This window comes from Lates calcarifer, linkage group LG12, assembly GCF_001640805.2.
Source record: "Lates calcarifer isolate ASB-BC8 linkage group LG12, TLL_Latcal_v3, whole genome shotgun sequence".
In the NCBI taxonomy this organism is placed as follows: Eukaryota; Metazoa; Chordata; class Actinopteri; family Centropomidae; genus Lates; species Lates calcarifer.
In genome coordinates, this window is record NC_066844.1 from 11,693,296 (window position 1) to 11,707,192 (window position 13,897).

At 39.2% G+C, this 13,897-nt stretch overlaps 1 protein-coding gene across 6 annotated transcripts in view; it reads left to right on the top strand.

Moving 5' to 3' along the window:
* Positions 1–4,703: 4,703 nt before the first annotated feature.
* Positions 4,704–13,897, top strand: part of hdac11 (histone deacetylase 11) — a 56,853-nt gene continuing 47,659 nt past the window's right edge. For 5 of the 6 annotated variants that reach the window (XR_007814277.1, XM_051074412.1, XM_051074411.1 and 2 more), the window contains exons 1-5: positions 4,704–5,291; positions 8,341–8,400; positions 8,526–8,674; positions 10,089–10,189; positions 11,188–11,304. Coding sequence is in view for 5 of the 6 variants with exons in the window: in XM_051074412.1 (XP_050930369.1) it covers positions 8,366–8,400; positions 8,526–8,674; positions 10,089–10,189; positions 11,188–11,304 (402 nt within the window). In the remaining variant the exon portion in view is untranslated. The remainder of the gene's footprint in view (positions 5,292–8,340; positions 8,401–8,525; positions 8,675–10,088; positions 10,190–11,187; positions 11,305–13,897) is intronic. The other variant, XM_051074413.1, reaches the window with a different exon arrangement.

Consider the following 13,897-nt stretch of genomic DNA (forward strand, 5'->3'; position numbering starts at 1 on the left):
TTTTATAAGAGGCATTCCAGAGAAGTGGATATATTTGGGAGACCAAACCACTTTTTCATCCTCTGTTGTACAGAATGGAGTGTAAAGGATGGGTGGTAAGAGGAGAGTTCCATGGTACTCGATATGCTTTCATAGATGATCATAGTTGAAAATACAGAAACAAGGATGATCCGGGCAAATTGACAGTCTCAAATCATTAAAGTCACGAAGCCCATTCTCGTTGTATAGATCAGCTAAAACATGGATACCTCTAGTACTCCAGTCTGGAGATGAGAATGGGACCCCCCCAGTGTGTAGAGTGTAGTTGTTAAAGAGTGAACTATTCAGGTGCCATTTACATGTACTTTTAGATTCCTTCTCAGTAATACGCTGTATTGATAAGAGGAAACTCATTATAGGGCCAAGCTACAGTTTAGTTCGTCTCAAAGGGACAGTCCAGTCTGTGTGGGTATGCTAGATGGTTCTATAGGTTTCCAACAGGGATCAGAATCAGGGTTAAGCCAGTCTGTGAGAGGTCTCAAGATAAATGACCAGGAATAATGTTTAAAGTATAGAAAGACCACCCTCTTTTTTGACGTTGAAGTGGTGTTAACTTTACACGCAGCTGTTTCCCACACCAAATAAATATAGAAACCAACAAATGAACTTTTTCCCAGTAATCAGTTGGGGGTGGTAAGGGTGACATCAAAGAAAAGAAATTTATGTTCGGTACTATGTCCATTTTGATAATCAAAACACGAGCTTGTAGTGATTTTGGGAAGTAAGACCATCTATCGAGATCTGTTTCAACTTTATTATAGATGCCCTGAAAATTCTTTGGCAATACTTGCTAATGACAAAAAGATGCCCACCCCCAAGTATTTAAATGGCTTGACCACTGGGATGGGCTGAGGAAATCAGAATCAGAATCAGAATCCTTTAGAATCCTTTATTAATCCCTTTATTAATCCTTTGTTAATCCCTTGCAGGAAATTGTTGAGCCAAGGTTCAATTTAGCTTAATGGGAGTAGCGCAGATTTCATCCAATTGATTTTATAACTGGATAGTGAGCTGAATTCATAAAAGGTATCTAAAATATGCAGTATTGATGTGGCTGCTCTATCAAAATATAATGTCGTCAGCATACAATGATATGGAGTGTGTGTGTTGTGATGAGGCAAATAATTGGGCGTTGGTGAATTTACTAATGACAAGATAAAAAGAAAAGGGCTTAACGGGCATCCCTGTCAGCACAAGTGTGATAATTTAATCTTGTTTGATATGATGCCATTTGTGTTTTTCATTGCAGATGGGTTACTGTATAGTAGTTTATAGTAGTTAAACTGATAAAATTTGGACCCGATTTAAAGTGCTTCTACTTCAAATAGACCGGTTATATCATTGACGCCATACATTGTCAGATGTAAGCCATGTTTTCAGAAAGCCCGTCTGGTCGCTCTTAATTAATGCTGTTATATTGGATTCGGGAATATTCGGGCAAAGATTTTAATTTCAGCGCTGATGATAGATGGTGTCCTCATTGGGTTTGGGTAATACAGCTATCAAGGCTGCATTCATATCGTTGAAAAAGCCACCAACTTCAATAGTTTTATGAACCATGGCTAAAAGTATTGTCCCAGCTCTTCCCAAAAGGTGAGATAAAATTCTGGGGGAATCCCATCCCAACCCAGACTCAACTCAGTCACAGCGATTGGTTACCGGAGGTGCTCTGCGTCTTCTTGCATGAGCGTGGGAAGTTCTAAATCAGGTAAAAAGGCTTCACATTTAGTTTTATCTATCAATATTTCAGATCTGTGTAGCTCTGCATAAAAAAGTTTGGAAAGCAGTATTTGCAATTCTTGTATTAATTAAGTATATTAATTTTGCCCAGTCTTGCTTGATTGAGGTAAGAAGTGAAGAAAAATAGTTATGTTTCTCACAAATTATTAATGATTGCACCCCATAGGACTCGGTGGCCTTTACTGAGTCAGCATTCTTTGAGATAAATGTTTTGAAAGTACTTCTGAAATGGTCAAAAAAATCTTTGTTTTTAAGTAACGTAGTGTTAAAGTGCCATCTTGTGGCCTTGGTAGGAGTCTTGGTAAGTGTGAGTTGTATGAAGAAATACATATTGAATTATGTAGTAAACAAGGAAGAGTTAAACAAAAAACAGAATATGTTTTATATTTTAGATTCTTCAAAGTAGCCACCTTTTGCTTTGATAACAACTTTGCGCACTTCTGGCATTCTGTCATGTTTACTATCCAAAGACTATCAGAACAGAGCATGCACACACACGGCAAGGGACAGCACTTAGTTTCAGGCAATATGAGGTGAAGGAGAGGCAGAGACAATAGCCGGGGGTTGTGATCCTCTTCTCTTGACCCAGGGTTGACGAGAGACGCCTGAGGCACAGGCAGGGCAGCAAACGGAAAAGCAGGCGATCTGCAAAAGAGAATCTAAGTTAGTCAACTGTCCAAAAAAACAGGAGAAAACAATAGAGATTCACACCAACATCAAGGCAAAACACAACCAAGGCTACAACAACCACCTCTTGTCATCATCCTTTGAAATCACCAACTCCAGACAACACACCAGGACCCTCCATGTCCCAGTGGGGTCATTATCACCACCATCGTCAGCATCAACAGTTTCCCTCTGGACCACTGCAATAGCACTCCCCACCACTCTCTCCAAATCTCTTCTTCATTCAGAGGAATCCTCCACCATTGCTACCTAATGTGTCCAACCGCCGCCACAGTAGCCAGAGCTTGTGGTGACAGGAATGCCAACCACCTCGTTCCTCCAACCACAGCAGCACACCGTAGCTGGAGATTTTGGCACCAGGATAGCACCAACTGCCACTTACTTCCTTGAATCACAGCAGCTCACAGAAGTTGGAGCCGTGGGCACCGGAGTGCCAGCTCCAAGTTTCCCTCAACACCCATCAGAGTCTTCCCTCGCCACTGATTCTGGTGTCCACCAACTCCACCTTGTACTTATCCTCCCATGCATCATGCTACCTTTTTCACCTCCCGTTCTTCACCAGACAGGTTCAAGGACAAATATGAGAGCTGCCTCCTCCTTAAAGGGAGAACACCATCTCATACCAGTGAGCTATTTCTCACAGTTCACCATGCTTTTCCCTCTACAAAGATGTTGTTTGCTTCTGTTATCCCACCCACAACTACATGTCCATCATCCTCAACCTGGCCCTCCATTTTAGAGGAAATCAATTTTCCTTATACCACTTTCGCTTTGCTTTGCTGCCCCCATAGCCCTTAGTTGCTTGTTGTGTGAGTTCCATCTCACTCAGCCTCTTCATGCTCCATTCTTGTTAGCTTTTTTCTCAGCTCCCATCTCTCTAGACAACTCAAGCTGCACCGAACTTCATCTTTGGCTCAACCTTCTTCTTCTTGGGGTCTCCTTCTTCTACAATGACTAACTAACTCATCCTCTCGACATCAGCGCTTTCACAGTTAGCTTACACCCATTCTTACACCGTGTGTAAATTAGCTTCATCTACATTAAATCAGCTTCAATATTTACAAAGTTACTCATCACATATGTATGTATGTGTGTATATGTAATACTGCCAAATTTTAGTGCAATTAGCTACCAAGAATACTTTAAGAGTTAGCTATAAAGTTTACCTTGAATTACGGAAACTAACTTTGTTAGCAACTTCAAATGGTGTTGTGAAAAGCATGGTGCAGTCAGATTGCCGCCAGTTTGGGTGGGCTCGTTTTCTCAGTTAGGTCCACTCATCACTCCTCCCCAGCTCTGCCCTCTCATCCAACTATGGTATCGTCTGGGCTCCTCTGTTTGCAAAAAGATGAAGAAGATTCAAAACTAGAGGCTTTTTTTTTCTTTTCAGATCATCAGCTTGGTGTGCTCCATTGGCTGAAGAGTAAGTGTTACTCAATATTACTTTGTACATATTTTTTTAAGTGATGCTTTAACACACTGACCTAATCCAGGTTGGACTCTTTCATTCACACATGATAGTGGGGAAGATATAAACTATAAGCAAAAAAATGTTTTGGAATTATTGTTCCAGTTTCCAGTCGACTGATTTTAGCCTTTGAATATTTGCAATGTCTCCCTGAATATGTTTACATAAAATGTTCCTTTCATCTTGTTTTTCTTCATGATGTATAGTGGATCATTACATTTTTACATAGGTAGATAAAAGTGTCTGTTCTGAGTATGAAAATTTTTGTGTAATGTTCAACATTTTTTATTTATTTTACAAAATTTACATGATAAAAAGTGGGTTGCAATATTTTATCATTGCAGCTTGAATAAAATGCGGTGCCTTGAAATGGGATTTGGTGTGATTAACTTACAGAACCCCGCTACAGTCTTCTGTGAATTATTTGACAATATACAGTGAATTCAGGTTGCTTCACTTTTTTTTTCTGATTTTGGGAGAAGCAGAAGGCCCAAAAACTGGGTACTGATAATGCTCTTCTAATGCTGTGTTCTAATATCAGGTTTTGTTACATGATTTTTATTATTTTCATTATTCCATTCATTCAACATGTAATTTTGTAATGTACTTGAAATGACTCTTTACTGATGTTTTTAACGTGTAATTATTCTGCACTTAACGAAGATCAAGTCAAAGTGAAAGCTAGCAACCAACATGTGTCTTCTACTTTAAATCTCTGTGTACGCTAAGAACGTAACTGACACGTCATAATGCAATGTTGGAAATATGAGGAGGAGAGAAGACGTATGATTTAGAATCTAAGTAAGATAATAGTACAACTTAATTTAGTGGCTATATCACAAAAGGATTCAGTAATCAAATGCTACCAAATCCTGCTTCAGCATCTTAGGGAAACTAATTGAGAGGATATGGGAGGATATAGTTTTTTGTTTGTTTGTTTTTGTTTTCCCCTCTTTCAGAGTAGTACTGTAGTACTGTAGAGTAGACGTGATCCACACTCCATACCAGTTGGTAGCGGTAATGCACCAATTCGTTGTTTGCCAACCGGCAATAAACAACAAAGAAGAAGAAGAAGGGAAGAAAAAAAAAAAGGAAGAAGAAGAAAAAAGAAAGAAAAAGAACGTAACTGACGGAGCTCGCGAGAAGGATGCTTGTATGAGCGTACGTATGTACGTATTCGACGTAGCGGTGGAGCATAAGGGGACACTGTCAGAAACAGTCAAGTAAAGACGTTTTCTTTCCACTAGCTACTGCCAAATAACCCAAGCTAAATTCTGTCAGAGAGGATACACTGGCAGTCTCCACTGGTTGTTTATTTCCAGCAGCTGCTATGTGATTTGCGCTATTACAGTAGCAGGTGAGTTTCATTTGTCAGTAGCTTCTGCACTCTGACACTGTTTTAGGTCATTTTATACAGCAGCTCTGATATTTTAGTCTGCGACGATAAAAATAAGCTAAGTTAAACCACTCTTCTCACACGTTTTGGAGGCTTTGTGTGGAAACATTTCCCTATGCCGTTGCGTCTTTATAAATGTTCACACATTACTGCGCATGCGCAGTAAGTGACTTGATTCCTGCAGTTTATTAGGGCCCGAGCAACGAGTTGCGTGGGCCCAACGGGGCCATGCAACGAGTTGCAAGGACCCTCTTGTTTTCGGTCTGTTTATTATTATTATTATTATTATTATTATTATTATTTTTTTTTTTCTTCTTTTTCCGCCTCTTAGATCGGCTTTTTGAGGGCCTTAACATGCGTGAAAACTTACCAAAATTTGCAGACGCGTCAGGCACGGCGAAAAATTTAATAATTTAGGGGTCTTGAGCATGGGCGTGGTAAAATGCCCTCGGTAGCGCCACCTACATTTTTAAACGGAACAGCCCCTCAAGCCCGTTGCGCCTAAAAATCTGAAAATCTGCACACATATGTAACATCCCATGACGCACCAAAAAGTCTCTTGGAGCCATATTCTAAACCCAACAGAAAGTATTTTTATTTTGACCGGAAGGTGAAAAAATTGTGTGTTTTTGGCCATTTCCAGGGGTCGCTTGAACGCGAACTAGTCCTAGACGCATTATCCCATTGACTTCAAAACTTAATAGTATGTTCTTAAGACATAGACGATGTTAAATTGCGGCAGATTTTGAGTTTTTGTTGAAGGGCGTGGAAGTTATGGCCCCTCAAAGTTCGATTACTCGCCACGAAACAGGAAGTTGCTTTATTTTTGCTATATTTCGGCCATACTTTGTCCAAACTGCATCAAACTTTACAGGATTGTTAATGGTACCTATCTGCACACATCCATATGTCAATATTCATACAATTGTTGTAGCGCCACCTATTTATAGCAGGAAATGACATATTTTATAGTGTGATGTCCAGTTTCTAGACGGGTGACCAGATTCACTTCAAATGTTGTCAGCCCCTCCTTGAGGATTTTTTGGAAGACTGGCTCCGAAAATTGTGAGTTTTGGTCGAAGCGTGTGCCGGTTCTGGCCCGTCAAAGTTCGGAAACCCAACTTCCTGTTTGAAACCTCAGATTTTGGGGTAACTTCCTGTTGCGACTCTCTACTTTATCCTATAGATGGAGCCATTGTATTACTCTTTGATGGATTTTTGGAGGGGGGTCTCTGTGTGTGTGTGTGTGTGTGTGTGTGTGTGTGTGTGTGTGTGTGTGTTTGTGTTTGTGTTTGAGGGGGGAGGGGAAGAGGAGTTGATTGAGTCTGTGAGAAGCTGCCACAGAGAGGTTACAGTCAGGAGAGCCAAGAGCTGCTTTACACGCGGGATAAAAACTTCAGTTAAGATTTGAGCTGTCACTTGAGAAAGCATCATGCCAAAAACTAAGGAAATCACTGTAGACTTGAAGAAAAGAATTGTCGATGCTCAGGAAGCAGGAGAAGGATATACAAAGTTATCACAGCATTTCCAAGCGTCAAGAACTCAAATGAGAAGCGTCACCGAGAAATTCAAGGAGAGCCACACTGTGCAGAACAAGCCTGGCAGAGGTAGGAAGCCAAAGATTTCAATGACCCTGGAAAGAAAACCAGTGAGAGACCTGTCTAAAAACCCCATAAATGCTGCCAAGACACTAGTGAATGACTAAGTTAAGTCTGAAATTGTAGCCTCAAAGAAGATTACATGAATTCATGTAATCTTACCATATGTCTCCCCTTGACCAAAGCTGAGCGTGGATTGATGCTGTCTTTACAGTTTGGTTTTGATCAGTTAGGAAATTTCACAAGGGGTCAGCTGATTTTTTCGTGTTACTCAGTGTACGGCAACAGGAAAAGTGCATGTCTACATCCACCGGCGTCGAGGTGAACCAGCTGAATATAAGCCACTCAAGTTGACGACAAGTGCATTGAAAAGTAAAAGCTGCTGGCCTTTACCTTTTCTTTGTCAAAGCGCCTGTTCGGCCAGTAGTTAGTAAAGTAATATTTTCAGCGTTGTCCACAGTCTCATGACATGTTTAACAGGAAGCACAGCACGCTGGTTAAGCTCATGGCAAACTGTTACTAACAGCTAAAATGAAAGCTTGTCTGTATGTAGTCTAACTGGTTAGTTTGTCACTAATCTCCAAATTTTGCAAATTGCTATAAACTTCACTCTCTTAAACCAGTAACAGTCTGAGCTGGAATGATAGGGGTCTGTATGGATAAAGATAAAATCCTAATGATACCCATCCCTACAGCTGGTTAGTGGCGTCGCCCTGACTTTAGGCAGATGAGATATTCACTGTTCAAATAACTTCATTATAAGCCTTGTTTAAGCATAAATGATTTATATATGCACCCAATAACAGAACTTAAAAAAATGCTTTTGCTCAAAGCTCAAAGCTTGTAAACTCAAGTTAAAACTGAGTTTTATCTCCTTTTGGGAGGGGGTATTTCTCTGTGTGTTTGTGTGTGTGTGTGTGGGTGTGTTTGTGTTTGTGTTTGAGGGGGAGGGGAAGAGGAGTTGATTGAGTCTGTGAGAAGCTGCCACAGAGAGGTTACAGTCAAGAGAGCCAAGAGCTGTCACAGATGATGAGCTCTGAAAAATATTATCACAGAAAATAATTAGCGTAAAAGCTTTTATTTAAAATTTTAACATCTGGGAAGTGTGAACTGTTACGCCAGCGTGTGCCCTGCGACCTGCGTTGACCCCGCGGTTGCCGGGGTCCCGCGGTCGCCGCTCCCCCGATGGGCGCCGGGTGCGAGGGCCCGTTCAACGCTGCTCGCAGCTTTAATTATGCCTATTCTTGTATGTACAGTAATGTGGAAAGTGTTATTTATACACAATACGTTGCATAATTCAAGGACTTTCAAATATTTAATTGTTGATGCTCTGAGTGTGACTAAATATTTACATCTGTCATAAGTGTGTGAATTTCACTGTCGGTTGATATATTCTTTCTTTTTTTCCCTAGATGAATGTAACAATGCCTGCAGACCATGTCTCAGAAAGAAGATAGTGAAGGGAAAAGGAGGTGAGCAACACAAACAGATAGCTTTAAAGTTACAGTAGTGCATATTAAGCCACTGGGGAAATCACTTCATGTAAATATAATACAGCAGCTTTGTACTGAACACCTTTTTAATGATCTTCTCTCAGCTCTCACCATACTGAACTGTATGGCAGCATCCCTCGAACATGTCTGCCCATTGTGTTCCACCCAGACTACAACATCACCTTCATGGGTCTTGAAAAGCTCCATCCATTTGATGCAGGGAAGTGGGGGAAAGTCATTCGCTTCTTGAAAGGTAAGAAAGTGAGAAACTGGGTGGCAAACAGGGAAGAAATTTCCCCAAACTGATATGGAATTGATCAGAGAGGCAAAGAGAGGTGGAGAACAAAGAGGACAGAGAGGGGAGGTGAAGTGTAGTGGTAGAGGCGCAAAGGCAGAACAATAGTACACCAATAATTAGAGAAAACACCCGGTGGGAGTCTGTGCAGGTACAGTAGATGAGGCCCAGTGCAATTTTCAAGGCAGTCACTGGGTAATTGGCACAACTTCACATGAATTCACATCATAGATTTTAATGAGTATTCTCTGTTACATTCCAATTCAGAGGTTGAACTTTATAGAACACTAGGGTGTGGGAACCTACACCGATGGTACAACAGTCACACAATTGAACTGCCAATAAGCTACTCGTAAGTATGTTGAAATAGTAATAATGGGCTGTTATGTGATGCTAAAATTAGTAAATCATATATTTTTTAGCATTGTAATAGATGAATATTATAATTAAAAAGATAATATTATAATACATAATGATAAATCAATTTGCTATGGAGCATGTGAAATGTTTGCTGAGAGTAAGCTATTGTCACTGCATCTTGGAAAATTCAGGGTTGACCAAGTTTCTTGCAAGAATCACATCTTCAAATTATTTCATCACAGTTTCACAGCAAGGCAATGCAAGTTGTTAGTTATAGTGTAGTTAGAGGGGTTGATATGGCCATGATTAATATTATGATAACTATCACACCATTTTATCAATATTGTACTTTAGCTTGATAAAAACTTTGCATTTAGTTACATTACATTGATCTAAATGGATATACTGTATTTTATCAACAGAAATCCTAAGTAATCCAAGTAATGTTTGCTTTGATGTTGTAACAGAGTTTGATATTATTCAATTCATGATAATTCATTAGACCATGATATTTAAACCAAAATATCTCAATAAGGTAACTTTGGAATTACACTAATACATAAATAGTGGATAGGTTATTATATTGATCTATTTCCCATACCTAAAAGTGTGTTGGATGGATGGTCAATGCTTGTCCTGTTTGCATGCAAATTATTGTTGGTGTTGGGGCTCAACTAATGATCTCTTGATATTTAAGAGTATACAAATCTGATGTTTTTGATATTGGCCATTTTTGAGAAGTATGTTTATATCCTACCCTCATTGGTATAAACTGAACAAATAATATGAAACACACGCATTGAATTGGTACTTATATTCACATACAACAGTATGACTAGGCAGTTTAGCGCTTTTTCCTAGTTAGCTAACTAGAATTTTTTTTCTTCAAATCCAATATTTGAAATTATTATGAAAATTATGAAATTATGAAAATTAAGATTTATTTTCTAGAACTGCTGTGACAGTTCAAGTTTTTCGTGCAACAACAGCATTTTTTTTCTTTTTGTCTCAGAAGAGCAGTTCATCACTGATGGAAACATTGTGGAAGCCCTTGAAGCTACTGAGGAGGATCTGCTGGTGGTTCACACCAAACGCTACCTCAGCAGATTAAAGGTAGCTTTGTTTTCCCTGCCAACCATTAGTGGATGTCTCATTGTGACAGTATAGCATGTTCAGTATAGTTCTTCATCTCTTAAGTTCTTCTTCTTCCATCTTTCTTCTGTGTATCACATGCATTGCTTAGAAGCACATAGGAGATGTTGGATCCATCAGGATTTAATTGATATATCTTTTATTCAACTATAAAGTTACTGTATGTTCACATTTGACAATAGTATTAATGTGATTTAAAGGAAACAGTTTGTCACCTGTGATTTTCCCTGTTTCGCTTTTGACTTTTTCCACCTGTAATTGTAATGCAGGAGGTGAAATAAGAAAGAGTTCTCATCAGAATGCAGTGGGTTATCCCACAGGGGAATTAGTCCTTATTCAAATCAATCATGTCAAGCATATTCAGAAGATAGCACCTCTCTGAGTCCTTTGAGTAAGTAAGGGTTTTTGCACCCTTAATTTATCAGCTCCAGGAGCTGATTAGGATCCATTCTTTGTGGCCATTTTGTGCAGTCAGTGATACAGAAACACCAAGATGTGGTTGTAAATCTCTCACAGAAGAGTTCCTGCAGGTGGAAAATGAAAACTGATAACTGTAGTCGTATTGTGCTCAAAGACCATATTTATCTCCCCCCCCCGCCCTCTACTGCATGCAGACATATTGGAAGGCTGAGGTACTACCTCAGCATTCTGCCATGAATTTGTATTATTCTGTGCAGTCCTGCCTTAGGTTTAGGCTCAATCATAAAACCTCCAGCAGCATTATTGTGTATTTCTTTAGTCAGCTTTTCTACACCTTTTATATCCAAACCCTGGTATATTTAGATTGGTAGATAGGTACATGTTGAAAAAATGTGTTTCTGCAGCTGCTGTTTGGCTCTCTGTAGTTTTCAGTAACCTGAGGTCCATCTGTGGTTTTGTTTGCCTTAGTGAAAGTGATAGAGCCATAGTACAGAAAAAATTATTTATGCTTTGTCCAATTGTGTCCCTTTTCACCGTAGTGGTCTCTGGTGGTGGCAACAATTACAGAAATCCCACCTCTCCTGTTTCTGCCTAATTTCCTGGTGCAGCGAAAGGTGTTAAGGCCTTTGCGGACACAGACAGGAGGGACAATAATGGTAGGTATCCAGGAGCCATATTTTCTTTTTTATGTTTTTTCATGTTTGTAGCTGGTAACATTTACATAATTTGCTAATCTTCCTATCACTAAAATAGAGATGATCTTCTGTATTGCCCCACTATCAAAAAATGATGATGTAGTAGTAGTGATCTGCTACTTTTTCTGTTGCCATTATCAAATAATACACACTCTACAGGTGTTTTTGCAGATTACACATGCAGCCCCCAGCACCAGCCAGCCTTGCAAATGGTCTTATTTAGAGACTTTGTAGGCAGTTTCACAAAAAAGCAGCTTTAACTTAGTTCAAAAGGGAAGTTAAAGATTATAATGAGATACTAACATTATTCACAACAAGATTATAATATCAAAGAAATCTTTGTCTTTACTCCTCGTAAACAGAAATGATTGCTTTCGTTGGCACGCAAGTCTGACTTGAGTCTGATCATAAACCAAACCAGAGGAATGATGAATGTTAAATTGTTCGTTTGATGGGGATCACAGCAAAGCTTTTGACAAATGGGGCTGGAGTTAGTTCTTAAATGATAGTGGAGAGTTCTGCAGCGCTTGAGAGTGCCATATTTTTCAGAGGAAAAAAGCGACAGTGTTGATCTTACACACCAGTGTAGAGGGTGCATGAAAATGGGCACATGAAATGACAAAGAGGCCCTCACCATGTAAAGTAGCAGATAGAAGAGCTAAGGAGGAGTTGGTGATTTGTGTCAGTTGTGGGTCCGGTTGTTCCGTAATAAACAGTAAGCTGATTAGAAATCACCAATCTATATAGAGGCAAAAATTCCAAAACTAATCCTATTTGGAATTAAGTGAAAATACAGCTGAGGTGAATTTTATCCCTATAATTTTTTATAGTATTAGTTTTTAATTTACTGTATGAAATAGGCATAATAATTTGAGTTTATCTCCCATAGGAACTTTACTGTGTTGTCTTACTTGCTATGATCAAAGCCTCTCTGAAATGTAATGTCTCAAATTATGTGGGTTGAGAATTTGATATGTGTTACTTTGAGTTTCCTCTCTCTAAAACTCTTGATGATGTCCTGGGATTCTTCTCTGTTAGTCTTATTTAGCAAAAAGGACAAATAAGGAATAAAAAACATAGGAAGCTTATGCAATGTACAGTAAGTATGACTGCAGACTTGAATGTGCACAAACTGATCAATATTGTGAAAATAAGGCTGTGTGGTTCTTAAACAAATATACTTTATGATTACAAATGATATCAGACCTAGCATCATGCTGGATGTGTCCCAACAAAAAAGATGCATTCTTCCGGGACTAATGGTTGATGGAGTTGTGCAAATTAAATAAGAGGTCTATATTAAAAAATGCAGGATACTGTCTGTGAGTGAGTGCTTGTCTTCCCCAGACAAAGTGGAGTGTTGAGCCATGGCCAGAGTATGTGCATACATGCTAATGTGTGTTATTACTCATCTATCAGAGAGCCCTATTGGCACTTACACACAGTCTCCCCAGCACATATCTCCTCCCCCAAGGTATCCTACATGCTGAGCTCCAGGAATATATGGCAGAGAAACCTCTTTTCCACCTGCCTTTGAAAGGAGCATCTGCCACCGTGCAAGCCACACCATTTCTCTTGGCGAATAAAACACAACATGGAACCTTCTGTGGGATTTCTCTAAATATAGCTGACATACCTCAGCTATTAATGATCTATCTGATCACATATTGTCCTTAATAATGTAGTGGTTTGAAGGTTTTTGTAGCCATACTCCCAAGAATTTCCTTTATTGTTTAGTGTATTAGATAAGCTTTCATGGTTTCTTAAGAGGATGAGTGAATGGAGTAAGCAGCCCTAAATAGCAGCTTCTTCATGCATAGCCATGCACATCAGGATTAGATTGATCAACATGTGAGACAAACTACTGCCTGTATCTCTTTTCTCAGGAAAAATGCTCTCTGGAGTAGATTTAATGTATAGTGTCTGTCCGGTCTTTATTCAAAACTGTGGTCTTTCAGTTTTATTTATTTATTATTTATTTATTGATTTCATGTTCAGCTTTTGTAATGCTGTCCTTTACTCCCTAAACTTCCCCCTCTCTCAAATAAACCCTGCTCAAGCACAAATTTTCTCTCCTCCTGCTCAAAACTGTTTGTCTGTACTCATATTGTTGTTAGCACAAATGTCCCTCTCCTCAGGCTACTTCACCGCAAATGCAATTTCTGCTCTCACATGCATATTTTTCTGACATTACCTGATATAACCCTGAGTTCCATGTACACTCCTGAACAAAATCATCTTTTTTGTCTCTTGCTCCTGTTTCTTCTTTTTTGCATTTTGAAGCTCTACGTACAACCTGGTTATCATCCACCACTGTTAAATGCAAATACTTGTAATTTTCCCCCCAGAGTGTATTATGTTGGATATGAAATTGCTCAAAATGCTTGCTTTACTTCTCACAGCATCACATATGGATATCAGTGTTGATGGGGAAAGTACCAACAGCAAAAATAACTAGCTAAAACCTTAAGAAAGTCAAAAACAATGTATTTTTTCAAAATCTTAAAGCTTCTTGCTTTTAACTGTCTTAATGAGCTAGTTACTGGCTCCATGT